Source organism: Nicotiana attenuata, chromosome 2 (assembly GCF_001879085.1).
Source record: "Nicotiana attenuata strain UT chromosome 2, NIATTr2, whole genome shotgun sequence".
Taxonomy (NCBI): Eukaryota; Viridiplantae; Streptophyta; class Magnoliopsida; order Solanales; family Solanaceae; genus Nicotiana; species Nicotiana attenuata.
This window is the reverse complement of record NC_031990.1, coordinates 79,895,952-79,922,208: the sequence shown is the minus strand read 5'-3', so window position 1 is coordinate 79,922,208 and position 26,257 is coordinate 79,895,952. Positions and strand designations below refer to the sequence as shown.

General features: G+C 43.1%; 1 protein-coding gene, 1 long non-coding RNA gene and 1 other non-coding gene across 3 annotated transcripts; 2 read left to right on the top strand and 1 right to left on the bottom strand.

The window, feature by feature from the left end:
* LOC109223053 lies at window positions 9,218-9,856 on the top strand. The gene is made up of 2 exons (XR_002067515.1): window positions 9,218-9,335; window positions 9,468-9,856. It is a non-coding gene; the product is annotated as an uncharacterized LOC109223053 (long non-coding RNA).
* TRNAG-GCC lies at window positions 9,587-9,657 on the top strand. Its single transcript has one exon. It is a non-coding gene; the product is annotated as a tRNA-Gly (tRNA).
* On the bottom strand, window positions 10,662-14,945 carry LOC109213553 (M-phase phosphoprotein 6-like). The gene is made up of 5 exons (XM_019377370.1): window positions 14,700-14,945; window positions 13,860-13,966; window positions 11,965-12,046; window positions 11,780-11,862; window positions 10,662-11,145 (listed from the first exon to the last, which is right to left on the bottom strand). The coding sequence occupies exons 1-5, from the start codon at window positions 14,739-14,741 to the stop codon at window positions 10,899-10,901; spliced, it is 561 nt and encodes a 186-aa protein (XP_019232915.1). The 5' UTR covers window positions 14,742-14,945; the 3' UTR covers window positions 10,662-10,898.

Sequence of the window (26,257 nt, the reverse complement as noted above, 5' to 3'; positions counted from 1 at the left end):
TTCGTGACTCTAGCGGTTCCGATTATACCATCCTTATGATTTTTCTGTTATTTTGCAGCTATAGCTCACGTCCCCCGGTTCATAACCGATATTAAGCAGTGGGTGTCCAGTTTGCTGCCTCTCGCGGAAGAGACCCGTACGTGGGCAGAATTCATTGAACGTTATGGTCCCGCGAGCCCTTCAGGTACTTCTTCGACTTTTAATTAGTCGCTTTTACAAACTTCGTCGGCTAAATCACTTTTATTGCCAGGTCGAAGTGCTCGTAAGAGGAGGGCGACGACATCCGCCTCCTCCCGATCAGACGTTGGTCAGACTGCGCAGGAAATACTTTGTGCTTCTGTCAGGGAAGGGGTGACCGTAGCCTCTTTACAAGAGGCTGCTCCTGCGGAGGTGGCTATAAATGAAGCGGGGTCGTTGACATTGTCTCCGCAACCTGCGGACGAGTCTTCTGAGGGAGAGGAGCCTGAGGAGAGAAAAAGGAGGAGGCTCGTGATGGGTAAGGCGGTGGCGACTGGAGATGAAGAGGGTGACGCGCCTCGCCAAACAACTAGGCCCGTCTTTATGGCCGACGCCATCCGTTCGGGGAGGCCGGCCAACCAGATAAGTGCTGATGTTGGTACCAGCTCGGCTCGTGTTGCCGAGGGTAGCTCATCGCCCCTTGTTGGTGGCGACGCGGGGGACCAACTGCTGAGGCCGCCCACGGGAATGTGGAAGAGGTGGTGGAAAACTCTGCACGCGTGGAGATGACAACAGACGGATCCGGCCACCGCATCGTGATTCTAGGGGCTTACAACTTGTTACAGCACAGCGAGCGGGCTGCACTGGAGATGGCCCTATTGTGTGCTGCCCCTGAGCGTGAGATGCTGAGCGCTGTCAGCGATGCGGAGCTGTCACGGAGGGTCGCTGGCATGGCGTTACAGGTAACTTCTCTGTTCTTCCGTGTGTCGTGAAGTTGATTTTGATGCGTACTAACTTACTTGCATGTATATGTTTTCTTCTTTAGACCCTGGTTTTAGAAGTGGAGAGGAGGCGCCGTGAGGAGAAGAGAACGACCGTTTTTGATAAGATGGTGAAAAAGTATAAACGGTATCGCTGCAAGCATCAAGCGGCGGCCGATCTTTTCCGGCAAGATCCTCAATTCCAGGTGTTCCGGGAGGGCCTCGAACAGCGGGAAGCACAATTGAGCCGCAGGGCGGCGGAGCTGAAGAAAATGGATGAGGAGTTGGTGAAGGTTGTGGCTCGTAATAGCGAGCTGGAATCACTCCTCAAGCTGAGGGAGGAGGAGTTGGAGCTTAGTCGTGGAGTGGCGGAGGTAGCCGATCTTCACCGTAGGGTGGTGGCTTTGACAGCCGAGCTCGAAGCTAAGGCGGCTGAGATCGATGTCCTTAGGCGTACTGCCCCGCCACGTCCCGGGGACGCGACCCAAGATGTGCACGAGATGTGGGTATATGCGGAGGCCAAACTGGACGTGTATAGAAAACTTCTTGTTGCGGGATGTGCCTCCGAGGAGGAAGTTCGGGAGCAGTGGCGTGAGGCTCGTGCCGCTCGTGTAGCTTGTGGGTACAGCTCCGACTCTCCTGACTGAGAGGGCTACACTTTGGAGGACGTCAACCGGCTCGAGTCCGACCCATGGTTTAATGAGACTTACCGTCTCGGTGGCGATGGTCGAGAAGGAGAGCAAGCGGATGGCGATGGTAAATCTGGCGAGGCTCCTTAAGATTTGTATAGGTTTTGCCTTTTTTCTTTTTGGAATGTAATGGGAGTCCTCCATGGGACTAAATGTATATAATTTTTGTCATAGTGAAAGAATTATACTATTGTTGCTATTCTTTTGTGTTGTTCTTTGTTTATACATATTTTGTCACCGTCGAGCTTGGCTGGCGCATCGGTTGTGACGGCTTTTGGCCCGCAGGACGTAACTTCGACTGTCGTTGAAGTGTTATTCGTCGTTGTCGATCGTGGTCGACGATCATTGGCGATGGCCTTTGGCCCATAGGGTGTAACTTCGACTGTCGTTGAAGTGTTACCTGTCGTCGTCGAGCGTGGTCGACGATTACTGGCGATGGCCTTTGGCCCATAGGATGTAACTTCAACTGTTGTTGAAGCGTTATCCGTCGTCGTCGAGTGGGGTCGACGATCATTGGCGATGGCCTTTGGCCCATAGGATGTAACTTCAACTGTCGTTGAAGTGTTATCCGTCGTCGTCGAGTGGGGTCGACGATCATTGGCGATGGCCTTTGGCCCATAGGATGTAACTTCAACTGTTGTTGAAGCGTTATCCGTCGTCGTCGAGTGGGGTCGACGATCATTGGCGATGGCCTTTGGCCCATAGGATGTAACTTCAACTGTCGTTGAAGTGTTATCCGTCGTTGTCGAGTGGGGTCGACGATCATTGGTGATGACCTTTGGCCCGTAGGATTTGACTTCAACTGTCGTTGAAGTTTTATCCGTCGTCGTCGAGTGGGGTTGACGATCATTGGCGATGGCCTTTGGCCCATAGGATGTAACTTCAACTGTCGTTGAAGTGTTATCCGTCGTCGTCGAGTGGGGTCGACGATCTTTGGCGATGGCCTTTGGCCCATAGGATGTAACTTCAACTGTTGTTGGTGCCTTATCCGTCGTCGTGGACTGGGGTTAGCGCTCTTTGGCGATTGCCTTTGGCGCTTAGTATGGAGTTGGTGGCCTTAGCCGCTTACATAATGGAGCTGGTGGCCTTAGCCGCTTACATAATGGAGTTGGTGGCCTTAGCCGCTTACATAATGGAGAAGGTGGCCTTAGCCGCTTACATAATGGAGTTGGTGGCCTTAGCCGCTTACATAATGGAGAAGGTGGCCTTAGCCTCTTACATAATGGAGACTCAACTAGGCTAGTCCCTTTACTATATCGGCCTGGAGAATGCGTCGACTGGCTTATGATAAATCTGTCTCCATACGCCCCTGGGTGTCCCCTTCGTCGCCTCGTTAAAAACCTCCCCGAGAAAACCCAATTGGGACAAAACTCAGGTAAGGGAAAAAGAGTATGACTCGGGAGACGCCCCTTAAAAATGGAAGTACTTGAGGTGGGCGATGTTCCAGTTGTTCTGGAGTATTTTTTCCCTCCATTGTTTCCAACTGGAATGCTCCTTTGCCTGCATCTGCTGTTATTTTATATGGCCCGCTCCAATTGGTGCCCAGTTTCCCTTCGCTTGGGTCTTTTGACGCCAAAGTTTTGGCTTTGAGGACGTAGTCGCCTACTTTGAGCGGTCGTATTTTAGCTTTTCTGTTGTAATACCTTTCGACCTGTTGCTTTTGAGCCGTCATTCTTATGTGGGCCATATCCCTTCGTTCTTCTGCCTCGTCGAGGTCTTGAAGCCTACCTATGTCGTTGTCTGCTCCGCTGGTATGTGAATATCTCAGGCTTGGTTCTCCGATTTCGACTGGTATAACCGCGTCGGTTCCGTAGACCAGTGAGTACGGTGTTTCTCCTGTGCTGGATTTGGGCGTTGTCCGGTATGCCCATAGTACCTCTGGTAGTAATTCGGGCCAGATTCCTTTGGCTTCTTCGAGTTTCTTCTTCAGTATGTTTAATATTGTTTTGTTGGAGGATTCCGCTTGGCCGTTGGCGGCGGGGTGATATGGCGTGGAGAGTATCCGTTTGATGTGCCATTTGTCAAAGAACTCCGTTATCTTTTTGCCGATGAATTGGGGGCCGTTATCGCAGCTGATTTCTTTGGGGATGCCGAAGCGGCATATGATGTTTTTCCATATGAAGGCGATGACTTCTTGTTCGCGTATTTGGGCGTACGCACCTGCTTCTACCCACTTGGAGAAATAGTCAGTCAAAACTAACAGAAATCGTACCTTTCCTCGTCCTGCTGGTAGGGGACCGATTATGTCCATCCCCCATTTGATGAAGGGCCAAGGTGATGTTACTGAGTGTAGGGGCTCTCCCGGTTGATGTATCATGGGGGCGTACTTTTGGCACTGCTCGCACCTACGAACGTACTCCGCTGCCTCCTTTTTCATTGTGGGCTAGTAGTACCCGGCTCGGATGATGCAACGGACGAGAGCGCGATTGCCGGTATGTGCGCCACAGTGGCCCTCGTGTACCTCTTCGAGTACTTGCCTTGTTTGGTGTGGCCCCAAGCACTTAGCGAGGGATCCGCCAAACGTTCTTTTGTACAGATCGTGACTTATTAGGGAGTATCGGGCAGCTTGTACGCGGAGCTTTTTGGCTGCTTTTTTGTCGAGCGGGAGTGTCCCGTCCTGCAGATAGGAGACAAACTGGTTGCGCCAGTCCCAAGTTAGATTTAAAGAGAGTACCTCAGTGTGATCTATGGCTGAATGGAGGAGGGTGACTATGTTTCCCTTGTTGATGTTTTTGGTGGCTGCAGCCAATTTGGCTAGGCCGTCTGCTTCGATGTTCTGCGCCCTCGGGATTTGTTCCAGGCGGCATTCGTCGAATTCGGGCATCAACTTGTGAATTTCGGATTGATATTTCTGCAGTCTCTGTTCCTTGATCTGGTAAGTCCCGGTGACCTGGTTTACCACGAGTTGAGAATCGCAATGGAGGATGAGTCGTCGGGCTCCGTACTTGATGGCCAACTTCATACCTGCAATCACAGCCTCGTACTCGGCCTCGTTGTTAGTCATCTCGGGGCATCGTATGGACTGACGAATTATTTTGCCCGTGGGGACCTCGAGTACGAGTCCCAGTCCCGATCCCGAGGCGTTGGAAGCGCCGTCAGTGTAGAGGGTCCAGAGGTCGGTACTAGGAGAGGCACGAATGGCCTCTAGTTTCTCTTCTGGGAGATTCTCTGTACTGAAATCGGCAACAAAATCTGCAAGTACCTGCGACTTGATGGCGTTTCTCGGGTGATAGGATATGTCGTGCTCGCTGAGCTCTATGGCCCATCTTGCGAGCCTGCCCGATAGCTCGGGTTTGTGTAGGATGCTTCTCAGGGGGAAGGTCGTTATAACTTTTATTGGATGACACTGAAAGTAGGGTCTAAGCTTTCGTGAAGCTACGACCAGTGCCAGAGCCAGCCTCTCGAGGTGTGGATACCGTATTTCGGCGTCCACTAGGGTTTTGCTGATATAGTAAATAGGAGACTGCGTACCTTTGTTTTCACGGGCCAGGACTGCGCTGACGGCGACTTCGGACACTGCCAGGTATATTAGCAAGGGTTCGCCAGGGTTTGCTTTAACTAGCAATGGTGGCGAAGACAGGTATTCTTTCAATTTTTTTAAAGCCTCGGCGCATTCCTCGTTCCATTGTAGTCCGTGATCTTTTCTCAATACGTTAAAAAATTTATGGCACCTGTCGGAGGATCGCGAGATGAACCTGGATAGGGCGGCTATTCGTCCTGTCAGCTTTTGTACCTGTTTTTTACTGTGCAAGGTCTCGGGTATTGCGTCATCGCCTTGATCTGGTCAGGATTGACTTCGTTACCTCGTTGTGATACGAGGAAACCCAAGAACTTTCCTGATGCTATGCCGAAGGCGCTTTTTTCTGGGTTTTATTTCATCCCATACTGTCGTAGTATCTCAAAGGCTTCTTTCAGATGGTTGAGGTGGTCTTCTTTGTTTGCCGACTTTACCAGCATATCGTCGATGTAGACCTCCATGGTCTTGCCAAGCTGTTCCTTGAACATCCTGGTAACTAGCCTCTGATACGTCGCCCCTGCGTTTTTGAGTCCGAAGGGCATCACCTTGTAGCAATACGTTCCCTGGTGGGTGATGAAAGTTGTCTTTTCTTGGTCCTCCTCGGCCATCATGATCTGGTTGTAGCCGGAGTAGGCATCTAGGAAGCTTAGCAGCTCATGTCCTGCTGTTAAGGTTTGTGAAATCTACGCACATCCTCCACTTCCCGTTTTTCTTTTTGACCATGACGACATTTGCGACCCATTGGGTATACTTTGATTCCCTTATGGACCCGTTGGCCAGTAGTTTATCTACCTCTTCGCTGACGGCCTCGTTGATTGCGGCGTTGAACTTTCTTCTAACTTGCCGCATGGGTGGATATAGTGGGTCGGCGTTCAGTTAGTGGGTGGCATTGTCTCTTGGTATCCCCGGCATATCTGAATGAGAAAAAGCAAATAGATCTGCGTGGTTAGTTAAAAATTCATAGTACTTACTTGGGTCGCAGAGGCCGTGTCCGATGTAGGCTTTTCTCGAGTGGTCGGTGCTGTCCAGTTGTACTGGGTTGAGATCCTCGACCGTTGCTTTGCAGGCTTCTACGATGTCCGGATCTTTGATGGCTTCCATTGTCGGGTCGACCTTAGTCCCCGACACGACTGATTGCTATGCTTCCGCACTTGCTCCTTTCAACTGCTTGGTGTGTGAGTAGTCTTGAGCGATTCGGTAGCATTCTCGTGCGGTGCGCGGCTCGCCCCGAATGCTAAATATTCCCTAAGGGGTGGGGAACTTGATCACTTGGTAGAAGCTTGAGGAGACTGCTCGCATGGCGTGTATCCACGGGCGTCCTATGATGGCGTTGTAGGCTGTTTCTTGGTTCATAACGTGGAAAGTGGTTTCCAGCGTAACTCCTCCTGCTAAAATCGGCAATGATACCTCCCCGGAGGTTCGTTCCACTGCATTGTTAAAACCTGTCAGTGTTATGCAACACGGTATTATCCTATCTTCGAGCCTCATTTGCGCGAGGACCCTTGGATGGATAATACAGGCGACGCTTCCGTCATCAACCATGTTCTCTTAACATCAGTGTCAGCAATACGTAAAGTTATGACCAAAGCATCATAATGAGGAAAAGACAAACCGTCGCCATCTGACTTATCGAAGGTGATACTTTCTTCGAAGTCATCATACCGTTCGTGGGCGATTGTTCGCTTCAGTTTGTGTGAAGTGGTGAACTTTACATGGTTGATTGCTGAATCGTCGCCTCCTCCGACGATCATGTTGATGGTGCGTGTCGGCGAAGGCGGCTTTGGCGGTCCTTGAGGTTGATCCCGCCCGCGTGCGAAGTTGATCTTTCCCTTGTTGCTAAGTACCTCTCTTAAGTATCCTTGGTTCAGCATTCTGACCACCTCCTGCCGCAGCCCTATGCAATCTTCGGTTTTGTGCCCTCGTTCTTGGTGGAACTCGCACAGGACATTTGATTTTCTCATGGCGGGGTCTGATTTCATCTTCTGCGGCCATTGTACCTTGGTGCCCAGCTTCTCCAGTGCATACACTATTTCTGAGGGAGACACACAAAAGTTATGGGCGGATAATAAAGGGGGCATACCTCTTTCATTACGGAGTGGGGCGACATGTCGCTGCAGTGCTTCTGTGTGTCTAGGTGGTGGTGGATGCGAGGATCTGACGTAAGGTTGCTGCCTTTCTTTGTTGAAGCGCGAGGATTGTTCCCACCGGCCCTCGCTGCGTCGATCCCTCCTTGCTTCTGACTGTATTATCGTGAGCCGCTGGGTTGGTCCGTTGAGGTCATCCTCGTCGGCTCGTACCTCGGCACAGAAGGTGTTGTGGATCTCCTCCCATGTAGTGGGACGATACTTCATGAGTCGGTTTAGTAGCTTTTTGGTTGCTCTCGAACCATCTCTGCTCAGCCCGTTTTGGAAAGCTGCGATCGCCATACCTTCCGATACGTTTGGTAGGCTCATCCTTGCTCTGTTGAATCTGTCCAGGAAGTCCCTGAGTCCCTCACCTGCGGTTTGTCGAACGGCGAAGATATCGTTGACCCTGGCCTCTGCTTTCTTAGCTCCTGCATGGGCGGTGGCGAACTTATCCGCCATTTCTTCGAATGTTGATATCGTTCTGGCTGGCAGTTGTGAGTACCATGTTAGCGCCCCCCCCCCCCCGTCAACGTTTCTCCGAACTTTTTCAGCAGTACGGATGGTACTTGTTCCTTTGACAGATCGTTACCCTTCACATCGGTCACATAGTGGATCAGGTGGTCTTCGGGGTCCGTCGTCCCGTCATATATCCTTAAGTAGGGTGGCATCTTGTGGCATCTTGAAGGTCTTTGGGATCGGGTGAGGTGCAGCTTCTTCGCTATATGGCTATTCGACGAATCTTCCCACGTCGCGCTTTGGTAGTAACTTAGGAGCGCCGGGAATTTTGTCTACTCTTTCTTGATGCTCTTTCATCTGATCCCGAAGTGCCTTGTTTTCACTCTCCATTTCCTCCATTTTTTTAAGGATGGCTGCAAGTGTGCCATCGCTGGTCTGGCCATTGGTGTAGTTGTTGTTTGTACGTACAGTATCGTGTTCACTGGTGGTAGCGATGTCTGTCGTCAACGGGTTCTTAATGTTGCTTTGGGGCGATTTTTCGAGCAAGCTGCCCAGGGTGTTCGTCAGCCATTCTTCCAGTAGCTTCTTGACCACCGGGGGTGGTGCTTCTTTGACTGCAGACGTGGAAGCCCCCTTTTCTTGCATGATCGTCAGACCTTCAGATGGGGAGGGTGAGATTTCTCCCTCTTGAGTGTTACCAGGTGTTGTGCTCAAGATGTTTTCTCTGCCGGCCTCGTTGAGGGGGCCCATGAGGTTGGTTGTGACGCCTGCTATTGCTTTCAATCTTGCGTCATTTTCCGCCATTTTTCGATTTCAGTAGGGTGTGAGGTTTATTTTTGATGTTCTAGGTGCAAACTATGATTTCGATTGCCGAAATCCCCACAGACGGCGCCAAATTGTTTGAATCAAAAGATACTAATTACTTTGTAAGCGAAAACAATCAAAATGAATCAAAGGTAAATCGTAATCGAATATAATTAGACCTAGAAATATATATTATACTTGTGATTGTTTCAACAACTTGGATATTCAAAAGAGAGTAAGAGAAAGCTTGTTGAGAGAGAGAGAGAGAGAAAGAAAAGATAGCTTCTTATTGAAAGGATCCCCCCTTTACAGCATTGGGATTCTCCTTTATATAACAAGAGAACCCCCTCAAAAAATAATAAAATAATACAGGGATAGGTCACGTGCTTTCGAGGAGGCGACGAGACTCAAGGGCATACTTTCGCTCTGACATTCTTAGGTCGTCCCGTCTACTTCGGCTATTGCTTAGTCGGGGGTCGTTGCTTACCATAATGGGCAGAATTTGACCCCATACAGTAGTGAGTGGCGATCCAACCCTGATCGTTTGCGAGTTTGGCAGAACTTAGTGCTTTTGGATTGAACCATACAAATATGTGAGACAAACGAGTACAAATAGAGTTAGATATAGATTTTAGAACTCATTATCTCAATTTAGAACCCACAAACATTTAAATTCCGAGTCGGCCATTGCCCATTCTATCCACAAAGTTAAAGGCATGCAAGCACATACACACAAGAAGAATTTTCCGATTCTTCTGCATTTCACCTTTCTTCGTCTATGTTCTGTTTGGGGCATGTTCATTAGGTGCTCCCTTTCTCTTAGCTGATTTATAGTAGTGTTTGTTTTGGGGAATAAAAGCTTTGATTTTGTTTCTAACATTTCACTCTACAGCTTTGATTTTTGTTTCTAATATTTCACTCCTTTTTCTTTATCCAGTTTATCAGAAGAATCGGAAAATTCAGCAACATCTTTGCAGGAATCCAGCATGAGCGAGCACGAAATATCCAGTCTTTCAATCGGTAATTCAATTACCATCCTCACATAACATTCAACAAGCACCAGTGGTCTAGTGGTAGAATAGTACCCTGCCACGGTACAGACCCGGGTTTGATTCCCGGCTGGTGCATTTAGAGCTGTGACGAATACTGCGCCCCCATGTGGTCAAAAGGGTCTCCGCACTTGTCCGAATTTCAGGATGATACAACAGCGCATCTGAGCTCCATTAATTTTTGTATTTTTATTTCTTATATTTTTGTGTACTGAAGCCTCTGGAAATGAAAATGCTCAATAAAGCGGGTAGGTCTTACTAGCCCTTACACGTCAAACTTATTTACTCATTCTCCAAGCATCTGGTAATTCTGGCTGCCTTTCCGCTCCTCACTTTGGTCCCGCACTAGTCTGAATTCGAGGACGATATAATGGCGCATCTGAGCTCTATCAATTTTTGCATATTTATTTCTTATATTTTGGTGTACTACCACATAATTAGCTTATTCCATGAAAAGATTGTGGACTCCTGATTAGGATAATTTTGATTGACATTTCGATAGGCCATTTGGCTTATTTATTCCTTGATTTTCAGCTTTTTCTATTTAATGTTTTACTGGTACTTAGAAGTATCCAAATCAAGTTCCATAGCTAAAATCAGTTCGGGGTGTAGCCATCGCCAATCCAATGAATTCATGACATAAGTTTATACAGTTTACCTTAATTTGAATAAAATAAAAAAGAATGACTAGATCATTCATTCTCATTTTTTATTTGACTTTATGTTAGATTGGCAAATGGTTACTAATTGAATGAAAGCAAATAATAATATAACACATTGCAATTTACAAAGATGAGTAGATTTACAACTCCACGGCTTGCCTCTATACAGATGTGTATATTTGAGCAGTGCTAATTTTATACTGCATTCACTCATATGAATCTTCAGTCATCACAGAAATTTTGATTATTTTTATAAAAAGAGCAAATTTTCATTTTTAACCCATCACCTTTTGAAAGGGACAACAAACCCCCTAGATCTAGTTGTTGATTCAAGATCAAGGAGTTTATGTCTCATTCAAAGGGTGAAGGAGGTATTGTTTCCCAATCCCAAAAGTTCAAGGGGTTAAATGAAATTTACTCTCATTGAAATTTTCTCTTATAGACTTAATACCCATATTTTCTCACAGACGTTTTGTGACTATTTCTTTAGAACAAACCTGGCAGAAACTTTTCCTAAAGGATTATAACAATCCAAAAGTAAAAAGGCTAGTATACATTGATACAAAAGAATTACCATAATCCAGAAGACTAATGTTGCCATTCCTCAACATAAATTGAAAATACAGAAATTTGCCAAATCAGTAAACAAAATCACACTTACCGCCTTTTCTTTTGAGACTTAGGAGGTTTAAGAACATTCCAGTCCAGTCTATGTGGTTTTTTGGAACTCTGACTACTACTAGGTGATTCCGCTGGATTGCCAAGAACTCTCTTATGTGATTTGTTTGGATACTGCGCCTCAGAGGATGTCTCGTCTTGCTTCCTTTTAAGATCTTCGTTAGGAGAATGACACGAGTCATCCATATTAGAGTTCTCCAACCCACATTGTGATGTTCCATTTTCTCTGTGGCAACGAATAGTAAGTAGTTATGAGCTGAGATAATTTCAGTCATTCCTTGGCTTAGCAACTCAAACATCTTTGGTATAAATAACAATTGAACTCATCACGAAACGCCTTGAAAGACGTTATGGGGCTCACAAATTTTTGAAATGCACCTAATAAAGTATACAATAATCAAGAAATTCAATGCAATCATGGGACAAACGATGCCATCCTAGCTTTACATCTCCTAGTTTCCCTATCTTAATTCACCATTTTTATTTATAAACGGTGTTAATCCTTTTACATTTAATCATAGTTTATTTATTTTATAATCATAATTCGTTTATGCAATCTTTAATACTTTATCATAGGGATCTTATACAATATATCTCCTATTATCTTTTTTTGAGAAATACAATATGTCGCCTATTATCATCTCTACGTAACAAACATTCACTAAGAAGGAATTTTCATCATATTCGGCTCAAAGATATACTAGGAGAAAATAATGTTATCTTTCTACTGATGAAACAGATGTGAAAAGATAAAGTCAAGATGGTATATAGTAGAAGTAATGGGCCATAATTCTTATCGTATAACAACAATGGATGGAGTACACAAGTTACTATGAGAACTTTAAGCATCAAACACTGACCTTTTCGAATTTATTTCACTCGTCTCTGAAGAACAAGCAGCAGAACCTTCAGAATGTGGTTTTGACGCTTCTTCTCTTAATTTCTACCAAGACAAGGCTTTGGTGAGACAGGATAACAACCCACAGGAGAATAGGAACTGAACAGTCTTTTCAGAAAGTATACATAATGCAAACCTTATACTCACATCAATAGAAGGATTAAAACACTGAAAAGACATCCGACCCCTTGTAGTCCCAGGGTGGGGATCCCCTTCCATAATGACAACACTGCATGCAAAAAGGCAATAAAGAAAAATCAGAGGAAAATGTAAATGTGTATAAAACAAAGGTAAATATGAAAATAATGCAAGAAACAAGCATCTTTGAGTGGGAACAAACCTAGTACTACTGGAGATCTGAACATATAAATACTCCTTCCATTATAATAAAAATCCCCAATCTATAGGTGAATTTACGATGAACTATTTGTTGTAGCGGACACAGTAGTCGATATATAATTTGAACCACATCATATAGCGTCTCCGGTATGTGAAATAGATTCCACTGCGCTTCAAATTTTCAAAAATGGAATTCCTAAAATATTACTTTTTGCACTCGGCTTAACATCGCTGAGGTAATATTAAGTTACTAGCATCCAATATACCTGTCAATGAGGATATATATAATATATAGCCAACCCCGACTTGTTTGGGACAGAAACTCAGTAGAAGTTGTTGTTGTTGTAACATCCGATATACCCTTTATAAAATATCTAAACTCTAGCGGAAGAAAACTAATTTTATGTGATCTAAATGCCTAAAACCCATCTACCAGAAAAAGTTATACAAAGTCAAGCTTTGTCAACATGTCAAAGATCATAGTTATAGTTGAGCAGTCTAAACATTATACATATTCCATTCTAGTGCTAGTGCTATTTGAGCACTGCAAAGAAAGAAATACTTCACACGTTGGAGAAAGAAAAGGAATACTTCATATTATATTTAACCAGTTAAAGTTAACTCAGTTACTCCTTTTGTGTGCCCTTTAACAGGTAGTATTCAGGAACAGCCTAAATCTGAGCAGCAAATTTGATATTCGCCAGAAGGAAAAATCTAGTTTCTAGTGGTATTAAACTTGGTCCAGCTTTAAACTAAATCCAAATTAGACAAAGTCCAAGGAAAATGTAAATTGTAATAGTCCTGAGTTAACATTGATCTCAAAACAAAAAATTGGTGTATACTCATAGTCTCATACGTTGCACCACAACATTATTTATAATAAATCACCACTTCCATCCCAATGTGTCGAAGATGCCGTTTCACTAGTTAATCCCTTTCATTACATTTAACCAGTTGTAATTCTTGATTTTAATAGTTGAAGCATTTGCACAGAATCGAATAACTAGGAAAGAAGTATATTATCATATCGAGAAATGAGCAAGATGAAGGTGCCAAAAATTCTAAGGCAGCTGCATAAAGAGGCAAGGGCTCCCATTTAAAGGAGCTTCTTGAAGTGAGAATAATAATATCAGCTGGGTAGGTTCTATTCTTATCCAGACCTCTTTCTTCTCTCTATATTCTTTATTGTCATATCAAATTCCTCATATCTTAAAGGCAGCGATTTTCAAATTTCAACACAAAACGATTCCTGATAAAAAGATTTCCAACAGTAGATAGTGTCTTGTAGGAGTATAAATCTGGTTATATTTCCATAATTCGATGTATATAAATCTTTTTTATAACAAAGAAATCCTCGAGGGTCAGTGGCACTGGCACATGGTTCGGAACTCAGTGAATAATGGGTCTGCCCATCTACCCTTCTTTTGTCTCTAGCAAGATTCAAACCTCTGATGTGCGCTACTAAGCTGCACATCACTTGTTGCACTATTACCACTAGACCAAAGCTCTTGGAGCTACAAAGTATAGCGCACATCACTTGTTGCACTATTACCACTAGACCAAAGCTCTTGGAGCTACAAAGTATACAAATTTTAATACTACTCCAACTAAAAATACAACTCAAATTTCAACACTCTTTAATATCCCATGCTAATAGTTATCAAGCAAAATAACAAGCAAGTATAATTGAAGAAAAAGGTTACCATCTTTTTGGAGCACTAGAGGGAAAGGTTTCATCAGGTATCACTACTTCTTCTTCTTCTTCTTCCTTCTTAGGCTTTTCCTCTCTCAGAGCTGCCCTTTGCATAAACTGAAATTACAAAAACATTAAAAAAAATCTTTAAATACAGCAATTAGGCCTCAATCTCATGTACTTGGAGTCAACTACATGAACGATCTATATCCATCCAACGTTCTCCAGCTAAATACCAGCTTTAGTCTGAAGCAGGATTCAAACTTGTAACACGCGCCTTCACTCTAACCAATAGACCATAGCCCCGGTGGGCTGGGCTGTATCCGTTCCCTCTATTCAGAGAATCTTTTTAAGCTAGCTATAAATCTATGGAGTTTAGACAAGAGGGGTTGCTCTGATGGTAAGCAACCTCCACTTCCAACCAAGAGGTTGTTAGTTCGAGTCTCCCCAAGAGCAAGGTGTTGGGAAGTTCTTGGAGGGAAGGATACTGAGGGTCTATTTGGAAACAGCCTCTCTACCCCAGGTAGGGGTAAGGTATGCGTACACATTACCCTCTCCAAACCCCACTAAGTGGGATTATACTGGGTTGTTGTTGTTGTATAAATCTATGGAGTTAGCAAAAACCTTCAAATAAAGCTAATATAATTTACAAAGCGTAATTGAACAAGTTGAGAAAACTATGCAAGAGCTAAAAACCCTCAAAACCCAGCTTAAAATTTCCTACTTTATTTAATTTTACAAACAAGATCAAAAGGCACCAAATTGAAAAACCTTCAAATAAAGCCAATAATTTTTATTTAATTAACAAACAGATTAGAAAAAGGGACCAAATTGAAAGCTCCTTTTTTACCTTCAAGTTCCTCAAGGTACTGGATAGTTCACGCTTTGCCATTCTGATTTTTACGCACACCAAAACTGAACTTACAGTTATAGCTAGCTGCTCTTCTACTTTTCCGGCACGGTGACAGCGCCGGCGCCGGCGTCCAGCAAACTTGAAAGGGCTAAAAGAAGCTTGCTGAACTGCAAGAGGTTTTAGTCCGGCGTGAAGGGATTTTTAGTAAGTTGAAAATAACAGATTTGCCCTTAATTCCAACGGGGTGAGTAGGGTTCGTAATTGGGCCTGCCCATGTTTTAATTCCTCCGGCCTGCTAAAGGGCATATTTGTCTATTAATAGTTAATCCCCGAATTGCTACAACATACCCTAGTAAAATCCCATTAGTAGGTAGTAAAGTGCATGCAGACTTTAGCCCTTCTCCAAAAAGTACAGAGAGGCTGTTTCCTGGAATACCCGAATTGCTAATTAGGTGCATTCTTATTTCAAATTATATTTCGTATATAAAATAATATAGATTCGTACACAATTTAATACAAATATTATTTAATACCATCAATCAAATGTTACAATAATTATGGGCCGATTATGTTTTCTTTCTTTTGCGGTCAACATATATTATCTTATGTGAAAATTTATGCTGACTTAATTCTTGTTATACCCCAACCAAAAGAGCATTTAATGTTTTACTAGTTTTGTTGTTTGCTATATTAAATCAATAGTGTCACGCCTCAACTTTGGGGAGCGCGACCGGCGCTTAAACGAGTGAACCCGGTCGAGCAAGTATGTTAGATACTTTCCACTCAGCCCGCCTATGACCAAGAGAAGGCGCGTTTCCATTAGTTCAAATAGTTGAAGGATCTTTACAACATTACTAATTCATTTCATTTTACTACATCATTGTTAAGTTTCCTAAATACATACACTTTACAATGTAGTGGAACAAGAGTCCAAAACATGTCATGATCCATCTGATCTTTCTAGCACCGATACACAACCCACATAAATGTATACGGAGCCTCTAAAGATACAAAAGACAGTTATGATAATGCCGACTACAAGGCCCCGGCTATACCTCAAAACGTGGTAAACATATAAAAAAAAATGCACCCAAAGAGTTCTTCTTTACCACTTTTCAGATAGAGGGGAACATGATCCCGGGATGAAATGGGCTCACCAAGTCTGCTGGGAAGGTGATGATGTACCACTAGCTGTGATCAACACTGTCTGTTATGGAAGCACCTACATCCATTTAAAGGTGTAGCACCCCCGACAAAAAGGACGTTAGTACTGTCGAATGTATTAGTATGTAAAGCTAAACACCAATCTTAATAGAATGAACAATGAGACAAAGGGGAAGCAGTCATGATTTACAACAAGAGCTTCAAACAATACTAAAACATCAAGTAAGGATCACGTAAGTTCTTGGTTCAATTTCCATCTTATTAGGTTGGTAATCTTAGTGTCATGTGCCATAATTCACATTACCACCGTGTTCCTATACGGAGTCAGATCTCCCCCCCCCCCCCCCCCCGCCGATCAGTTAGGTCATCTCATTTGAGACATTAAACGGTTGTTCCTGTTTGGAGTAGAATCAACAGAATAGCTAATAGCATAAAAACAGATCCAAGTAAAGTATAAAGGAACAACTGATGCCTTGATATTTCTTTGTCTCGAACCCCATACCCCTATAATAATGGTAGAGTTAGGGGTGGCCCCAAAGCGGAATTGACCGGTGGTGCTTGGTCGAAGCTCTAGTAGGTAGCCACTCCCTTCTCAGAGAACCGTACGTGAGACTTCCGCCTCATACGGCTCCGTCCCGAGCTTACCACCATGTATGCGGTATGGCGTCTGATCGCGGCCCGATCAGATAGGCCATCTCACTTGAGACATCATCTTTTCAATCAATTATTTCACTTCATATTTCTTTTCCATCTTTCAATACATTAGCACAAGTGGCCTCATTCATTAAGTCTTTCTTGGCACTTGGCTGTATTTTACAATTCATGTTTTTTTCTATTTACACATTAACGTTATTGTCATATCAATAGCAACAAGGTCTTTCATTCACGACTTGATTACACACGGGAGCAATTTAGGTTCTAGAACACATAGAGGCTTTTTCACACAATTTGACATAATAATCTTTATTTGAATTCGACTAGAAGTCTAAGCATTGTTGCATATCTTCCATATCTTTAGCATATTACCAAATGATAAGATAACATGATGAAAGCACATGGACACATATTACACATATTTCCTTCCAAGCAAGCACATTTGGAATAACAAGTTCTATACGATCATTTTGGGACTTACCCCGATTTCATGAACACCAAGGGGGGTTCAATTCTAAGAAGAGGGGGTTTTAGCCATACATACCTCAATTGAGCTTCTTAAAACCTTAGATGTTCTGGAGTTAGCAACTTCAATCTATTTTAGCAATGTAGCAAAATCGAACCCAAAATTAGGAGAATGATCATAATTCTAGCTCACTAGAGTATTCTATCAAACACTATGTGTGCATTGCTGTTTTTAAGGCCTTTTATGAAATATTCTACCATTCCTCCACCTATTCTTAGTCCACAACCTTCCCACATACTTTAGGAATCCATGCATGCAAGATATCCACCCCCACACCAAATAATTATCTTACTAATTATTCTCCTTTTACTAAATTTTTGAAAATAAAAGTTAGGGTATAGATTTTTACCTTTGATAAGAGAACCTTCTTGATACTCTTCAAATATTTAGCAAGAATTGATGGATAATAGTGTGAAGGTTGATCTCTCTCTCTCTCTCTAAGAACTCTCTTCCTCACTCTAGAATATCAGAAAATAGCTCAAAATGGTGTATGATATGTGTTCTTAACGAAATAGGGTCAGGTTTAAAATAGGAGCCCCGACACGAATCTGCGGTCGCATAATGGTAATGTGGTCCGCGAAAATTGGCCCTGAGAACTGGGCTGGTCTGCCTCACTCTACGGCCGTTATGCGGCCCGCAGACCTGCTCTGCGGTCGCATAATGCGTTGCAGAACCTCCCTCTGCAAAAGTCTAAGGACATATGTACGCCCAAAGTGCGGCCCGCAAAATGGATATGAAATCGCATAATGGGACGTAAAAATGACATCAAAATTGGCCAAAAAGACTGCCTCACCTGTGGCCATTCTGTGGCCCGCAGAGTGATTATGCAGCAGCATAATGGGCCGCAGAAATGCACCCTTCTGTAAAATATTTTTCTTTAACTCTATAGCATATTGTTCAATCCAAAAAGTTTGAACCGCTGCATAATCCTAACTTGGCACCATAAAATTCTGATTTTTAGGAAGATTTTTATAGGGCCTTACAAATAGTAGTAATTTAAGTTGATCACATATAAAAAATGGTTGATGTTGAATCATGGGACATGTTTCCTCCAAAAAAAAAGTATTTTAATGATAAATACTATGTTCCTATATGTAGTTATTTTATATTGTTGAAAATATTTCTATACAAAAACTCTATCGAAGGTTTGAATGGACACTAAAAAGAAAAAAAATCACTTACCTTTATTTATAAACACAATAAGGGTCAAAATTACCCATATTATTTGCTAAATAGTTTAAGATATTCTCTGTTTATCTATCAGTTCAAAAATAAAATTACCCTTATGTCTAGCGGCAGAACCATTGAGCCTTCAATTTAATGACATTTCATTTTTTTACTGGGCTACGTGGCAATCGCGGGCTGAAACCAAGCCAGATATTATACCCGTCCCATTTATTTGACCCGCCTCATTATTTTTTTTTTCTTTTTCTTTCTTCCTATCACCCAACACACCCGCTTTCACTCACCTAAATCCCAAATATTCCTCTTCCTAACCTCTCTTCCTCCATCACAACCACCATTGGCTTTATCATCGGCCAATTGCCTCCACCATTGGAAATTCGGAATTACCCCTGTTGCGACCAAACACACACGCAAGTATACGTGGCCGTCAAGTAATAAAGTGACCCGAAAGTCAGATGTCGAACCTACAGAGACTTAGATTAATCGTTAACTAAGCAAACTAAAATCAATTAACTGTCCAAGATAATCAAAAGTTTTTTTTTTCTATTACAACTACTATTGCGAAATTTAAACACGTAACCAAGGGGATATAGATTCCGGGGTTGTGGTTGGTTTATCAATCCTATTAAGTTCGTAATTACGCCTGTTAATCCAAATTATCTAAAATTGCTAATTAACCGGATTGTTATATAAATAGCATATTCCCACAATACTATCTGTCTATCCATAATATATCAACTATATATTCCTATGGTCTTGAATCTATTATGAACGAATATAATACGGTATTCAACTAAGCAAGACTATTAGGTATATTCCTATCCTAACCGCGAAATCTTTCCCCGAGCCACGGGTTCAAAAACAAGCTCTCTCTAATCCTACTCTATTCTAAATACGGCTTTCCCAAGTATAAATAGATAGTCAATAGAACTCAACTGCTGGCCAAACAATTAAGCAATTATGCACAGAATTAGAGAAACAACCAAAAATGATAACTCGAATTATAGTGATGTAATTAATAAACTTCAATATTTATGACAACCACAACCCTAGAACGTGAAGCTTAGCTCCACATAGACATGATAGCAAAACAACAATTCATCCAAAGAAACGTAAAGATTACTAATTTTGATGGAAGAAAGATGGAATCTGATGAATTCCAGCCTCCACGGCAGCTCCGTGCTCTCCCTAGTTCTAAAGTATGTCAAAAGCCACTCTAAAAAATGTCCTCTCTTCGCAAGTCATGTCCCCCTCCCCCCCCCCCCCACCCCCAAAAGTTAGTTTAAAGACTATTTATATGGGATATGAGTAGCACGGGGTTAACTAATACAAGCCCACTTCAAAACAACCTTTTTAGGTTAGCTCGTTCACTCTCTCGTGTGCACGCGAGAGCGAACGAGCAAAGTTCTTCTCCTTTTCTTTCTCTTCTAAGTCTCTCGTGCACTTCCATGCCTTTTTGCTATGCTTCGCTGCTTTTGTATTCAAGCTTTTCCTCAGTATCTCGTTCACTCTCTCGTGTGCACGCGAGAGTGAACGAGCAAAGTCCTTCTTTTGTCTTTTGGTCATGAATCAACTTCTTTTGCTCACATTTCGTCCAACTTGCTCCTATATATATAAGAATGCACGTAATAAGCATAATTCAATACAAAATCTTATGTAACCTACCGTAACCACACAAGTTATGAGATGAAAGTAAACCAAAAAATATATATTTTTCACCATTTATCAATACCCCACACTTAAACTTTTGCTCGTCCTCGAGCAATTTTCTACACTTCACAACAACACGACCTTTTTAAACAACTCATCATACCAAGAATATTTAAAATAGATTAAGCACAATAGTGTAACATCCGCACCTCAAGATTTGACTCACAAGCACCACTCATTTTTCACAACTCGCTCACTTACTCTGACATAGAGGTCAATGACTTTACCTTTCCTTCATGAATCCAGTGCCCTCACACAACAAAAGAGAGTATTTCCACACACATAAACTTCAAGAACAATTAGCAACTCAATATAGAAAGAATTCACTCACTCTCAGAAACAACATTCATATGCCACAAAACATGAACCATAGGCTTGCTCATAGTGTACTACTCTACTAATCGATCTCATTCGGTCAAGGATCATGTAACGACCAATCGGTCATTTTGAGATTTTGCACTTTGATCGCCAGTTCTCGGGCATGACTTGCTCCGTACGATGTTTTATGACTGATGCAGCTCGTTGGTTTTGGTTTTCACGGGAATCGGTATGAATTTGGAAGAACAGTCTCAGTTGAAAGCTTTGAATTTGGAAGGTTTGACCAAGAGTTGACTTATTTGTATATGAGCTCGGATCGGAATTTTTATGATTTGGTTAGCTTCGTTGGGTGATTTATGACTTAGGAGCGTGATCGGAATTGGTTTTGGAGGTCCGGTGTAGAATTAGGCTTGAATTGGCAAAGTTAGTATTTTGGCGATTTCCGGTTGATAGGTGAGATTTTGATCCGAGAGTCGGAATGGAATTCTGAGAGTTGCTGTAGCTTCGTTATGTGATTTGGGATGTGAGCATAAAATTTCAGGTCATTCGGACGTCGTTTGGTTGGGTTTTTGATCATATGCGTGTTTCGGAAGTTTTTGGGAAACTTAGGCTTGAATCCGATGTAATTTGAGGGTTTTGGTGTTATTTGTGGTGTTTTGATGATTGGAGCAAGTTTGACCGATGCTTTAAGATGGATTGGCACTTTTGGTTGAGGTCCGGGGGCTCGGGTTTAGCAAATTTCGTGATTTTCGATGGTTTTCGATTCTTTTCGATTGGGTTATGTCCCCTTAGCCTATTGTGATGTATTCGCTCTGATTTTGGATAGATTCGACGTGCGTGGAGGCCGATTTGAGGGGCAAAGGCATCGCGATCTAGAGATTTCACCGGTTCGAGGTGAGTAATGATTGTAAATGATATCCTGAGGGTTTGAAACCCCGGATTTGCACATCATAGTGCTATATTGAGGTGACTTGCACGCCGGATAGCGAGCGTGGGGTAGAGCACCGTTGGGGATTGTGACTTGGTCCGTCCCGATTGATGATTTTACCGCGTATTTGACTGCAACTTATTTGTTATTATCATGATTTGGGCCGATTGCCATATTTGGGCTTCGCGCCAATTATCTGAACCCTTCGGGGATTTTTATCATTGTTTCCTCACTATTTTGATATACTACTTGAACTCAATCCTGTTGATTATACTGTTTTTACAAACTCAGCCGCTTTAATTGAACTTTGAGACTTAAATGACATTTCCACTGTTGTTTGGGCTGAGCACTACTATTTTATTGATGCCCGAAGGGCTTATGATGTTTTCTGGACTGAGTGAGGCCGAGGGCCGTATGTGAGGATATATGTGAGTGAGGTGAGGAGGCTTTCAGGCCTCGAGTGTCATGTGAGGAGGCTTTCAGGCCTCGAGTGTTATGTGAGGAGGCTTTCAGGCCTTGAGTGTGATGTGAGAAGGCTTTCAGGCCTTAAGTTATATGCCACGATGTGGCTTGATATTGCGCTTGGGCCGTAAGGGGCCCCTCCGAAGTCTGTGCCCCCACAGTGAGCGCGGGTACCCATATGGATCGGGCTGCACGCCGTAGCGAGATATGGATCGGGCTACACGCCGCAGCGATATGTGGATCGGGCTGCACGCCGCAGCGGTTACTATATGATACTGATCTGAGAGTGGTCTGAGAGAGAGCCCGAGGGGCTGAGAGTGTTTCTGAGAGTAAGCCCGAGGGGCTGGTACTGTTTTGAGATGTTGTCCGAGGGGCAAACTTTTATGTGTGCATCTTGTATATTTACTTGCCTTTTTACCTGTTATACGGTGGTATTGGTGCCCGAGGGGCGGATTTTTCTGTGCTTATCAGCACTAACTGTTTTGAAATCGTTTTCGTAACTGTTGAAAGGATCATTTTCAAAAGAGCTTTAAACTGAGCCAAGATATTTTCCAAAGATTTCACAGCCTTACTGTTTTCTCAAAGGATTGTACCCTGCTTCTATACAGCATGACTGTTTGCTTTACGTGATTTCTTACCGCTCAGTTATTATTTATTTTGTTACTCACTGAGTTGGAGTACTCACTTTACTCCCTGCACCTCGTGTGCAGATGCAGGTATTTTGTTCACCTGGTAGCGGGTTTTGAGCTGATCAGAGGCTAAGTTAATGGAGATTAGCAAGGTGACTGCCAGCGTTCGCAGCACCGCATGTTCTTCCTTTGTTTTTCAGTCCTATTTGTACAATTTTCAGACTTGTAGTGGTAGTTATATTCTAATAGTTGCTCGTGACTTATGACACCCCGATTAGGGTTGTGTTGGGTTGTAATTTCGTTAATTAGTATTATAAAGTCATATTTTTGCTGTTCATTTATGCTTAACTATTTTTGGAAGAGTCGAGTTGGGTTAGTTGGCTGGCCTTGTCTTCACGAGAGGCGCCATCATGACCAGTGCGGGGTTTGGGTCGTGACAAGTTGGTATCAGAGCCTAGGTTACTAGGTCTCACGAGTCATGAGCAGGTTTAGTAGAGTCTCGCGGATCAGTACGGAGACGTCTGTACTTATCCTCGAGAGGCTGCAGAACCTTTAGGAAAACTTCACATTCTTGAATTCTTATCGTGCGTCCTTGATTCAGCTTGAAAAGTAACTCTTGAAATTCCTTCCACGCATTCGTAAGCGCGCATGAGCGCTCAGTATCAGATGTGCCTTGATGGCTTGTGATTCCCCGATCCAGGGGTGAGTTATGATCTCTGTGAGTTTGATGTTAGGACAGTCTGGAGGACTTGAGACCGGATCTTTGCCTACGGCTTGAGCACTGAGGTGCTGATTGTGTGAGTAAGTGTTTTGAACTTATATGTTCGGCAGTGTCCCTATTAGTGGAAGTGACGGCTGGGTAGCTATGTAAAGAGTGTATTAGTACTGTGAGATGTATCTATGTGACTTAGAAGTGGCGAGGAAGATCTGCTGGATGATAGATGAACCATTAAGTGTTTGATTTCTATTGTGAGTGGGGGTGTGGCCCCGAGTTATGGGCGCGTGAAGAATCTTTTCGTGTTTCCAGTAAGAGTGAAGTAAATTTTATGTTGCGGTACGAGTTCAAACTCAGGAAGACTAAGTGGCTGTGTAATGTGTATGGCGGTGGAAGGTATACAGGAATGTTATATTGAAGCGAAGCAGGTGGGTTATCTCCTGCGAAGTGTTCTGAAGTGGTGTGATCCTTATGTGTATATTGGGAGGTATCATGTGCAAGTGAAAAGTACGTGTTGAAATTTGGAATTTCGGGTCGCTTAAGAGATTGGGCTTAACTGTTGTGGGAATGAATGCGAGAATTGCAGAAGAGTTACAGTACGGGGTGATCTGTGTTTTCACAACTTATAAATGATTTGAGTTTAATCTCACTATGTTAATGTGGCATCAATAGAGAAAAAGTGTTATGAGTTATTGAGGGTATTTTGATCTATGGCTTCGAGCCAAGTGGGGGAGTCTGCTGTGAGTAGTTGATTGCACGGTTAGGTACTATGCTGGTTCCAGTTTGAGGCGTGCGGGTGAATCAGTTATGACTTGTGGGGATTGAGACCGAGGATGTTGACGAAGGTTATATTATGCTTCATAGGGTAAGGAAATCACAGAATGTCTTAAGTTGTTACTGGTAAAGAATGCTCAGTGCATAGAGCAGTAAGTTACTTGGGTATTTTAGGATGAGGATTTCATTCTTACGGTATTGGAGTGCCAATGAGGCACGGGTGGTTCTGTTCGTTAGGTCAGGTAGTTTGCAGTTTGAGTAAGAGTGAATGACTTTCGAGAATGGTTCCAATGTGTTCAAGATTCTGCAGGAAACAATCGGGTATTTTAAAGTGGCATGCGTGGTTAGAAACTGTGTTTTCGCTGGAAGAGGTTCAGATTTGTGGTATTTCTATGTTGATTATGGAGTTCTATCTATCAGTATCGGAAAGTAAAGGTAACGGATTCAGATTCACAGGAGGTTCTTCAGATTAAAGTACTCGGGAGCATGATGTTTCTGACAATATTTGAGAGAGTATTCAGCGGCTTATGGGTCCTAGACAGTGTGGTCTTGTGCTTGGGTCTCGTGTAGTGAGCCTGGGATTGAGAGATTGTGGTACTACAACAAGAGGAAGCATCAAGTTAAAAATGAATCGGAAGGAAATTCAGATAAATGGAATGATTTGATAGTAGACCGAATCGGTATGGTAAGGGTATGATCAATTCTTTGTATGTGTTCGAGGTAATGGGTTCTTACAGGTATTTGGAAACAATGCTCATGGGTTTTGATGGCTTGCTTAGCTTGGTCTAGTTAGAAGGATTCAGTCCTGGCAGTTTAATTTGTGCAAACGGAATTGGGAGAGTTCTTGTTGATTTCTACCGTGGTTGGAGCGGTGCATTTTCTACGAATATTAGAGGTATGGGATGTGTAATGATTTCTTTTTTCTTCTTCTATATGGGATCAATGGAAGTTCTTGGCTAAATGAGTGCATAGATGTCTGTGGCTTGGAAGGGAGGTAAAAGTTTTTCCTGTTATCCTTGGATGGGTGGTATATGTGGTATGTTGTGGAGGATTGAGGTTTGTGTGTATGAGATTTCAGTTCAGTTCTGAAAGGAAATTCATAACACTCTTAGGCAGCGGGTAGCCTCAGATGATTAAGGAAATGGTATTTTTATTTGGAAGTGATTTGACGAGAGTATAGGTTTCAGAAAAGGGGTAATGTGATTAAGTTGATAGCACTTCGGTAGTATTGCGGCACCTTCTTTTAGATTGACTGGTGATATTCAGGTTTGTTTGGGGGCACAGGGAAGTTTGAGAGCATCTAACATGGAATGATTGGGTATTAGAGGTGTGGCATATATTCGGACGGCGAAATTGGGATAGGATATGGTGATTCATGTGTCGTATGGGTGTGGAGACGGAAGTTTTCATATTCAGGCTGTGTTGTGATTGTAGATCGTGTGTATCCGCACTGTTTAGTTACTACCGAGATTTGGAGGCCCGAGTATTCTATCTTGAGTCGGCTTGGTTGGCTCCGAATGGCATTGTTGAGGGAGGTATTGATTCGACCGTTGTTGAGCTTATCAGTGATCTGGGAGATCTATGAGTTACCTTACTGTGTTGCGAGATGCTAGGATTTGTTGGTTATAGGCACATATGGTGCGGTTCAATTGGGGTCTCTTGGTGGAATTCGAGCGGGAAGAGTAATTGAGCGATGCTTAGTGAATGGCGTATCGGTTGTGTCCTATCGGGTTGCGTGGTATATGTTATTCGTTGCACCGTGGGTGTAATTATTTGCTTTGGTTCCAGACATCAAATTATGCGTGGTTGTCGATTTTTGAGCATAGTGACTTGAGGTGTTTCATGTGTAACAGTGTTTGGATAGGATCGCGCATGGTGGCGAGGCTACGTGGAGATGTGACCTTTCGGGGTAGATTCATGTGTTCTATTTCTATGATGCGAGACAGGGTCTCAGCTTTGTGTTGTGATGGTACTGATGAGCTTGAGGTACAGCTCTTTCGTTTGGGTCATTTTCATGATTTGAGTATATTCAGACTGTTTCTTATTGGTGTGCTAATTATGTAAGTTGTGGCTTAGGCCTGTATTGATGTATCATGTCACCAGAGTGGTGTGTTGGATTCGAGGTGATTGTTGGGGTCATTAATGAGTACGAACGGGTTTGATTTCAGCTTGTTGGAAGGATAAACTCGAGGTTCGGTTCGGAAATCTGCTGTGGTATTAGCCAAAGGGAGGCGACTTCATGAATGGTTGATGTGAGAGATGGTTACGGTTTATTGCATGTTTCATTATCATTAGCAGTATATAGAAGTGTTGGAATAAGACCTTAGTTGATAAGAGGTTTTCTACCGGTACTCGGGTGTTGTGTATAGCTGCTGTGAATAGAAGTTATCGTTTCGAGTGTTTGAGTTATGTGGTATATCATATGATTGCACCTGAGGTTGCAGGTATGGGGTATTACAGCGGGTTCGGACTTATTCTGAATATAGATGT

What these genes read in the sequence shown, in the direction of transcription:
- LOC109213553 (XM_019377370.1), bottom strand. Translation starts at nt 14,741, where the DNA reads ATGGCAAAGCGTGAACTATCCAGTACCTTGAGGAACTTGAAG. An exon ending in GTTTTAATCCTTCTATTGAT is followed by an intron (nt 11,863 to 11,964) that starts GTGAGTATAAGG and finishes TTGTCTTGGTAG; the next exon opens with AAATTAAGAGAAGAAGCGTC. An exon ending in AGTGAAATAAATTCGAAAAG is followed by an intron (nt 11,146 to 11,779) that starts GTCAGTGTTTGA and finishes TCGTTGCCACAG; the next exon opens with AGAAAATGGAACATCACAAT.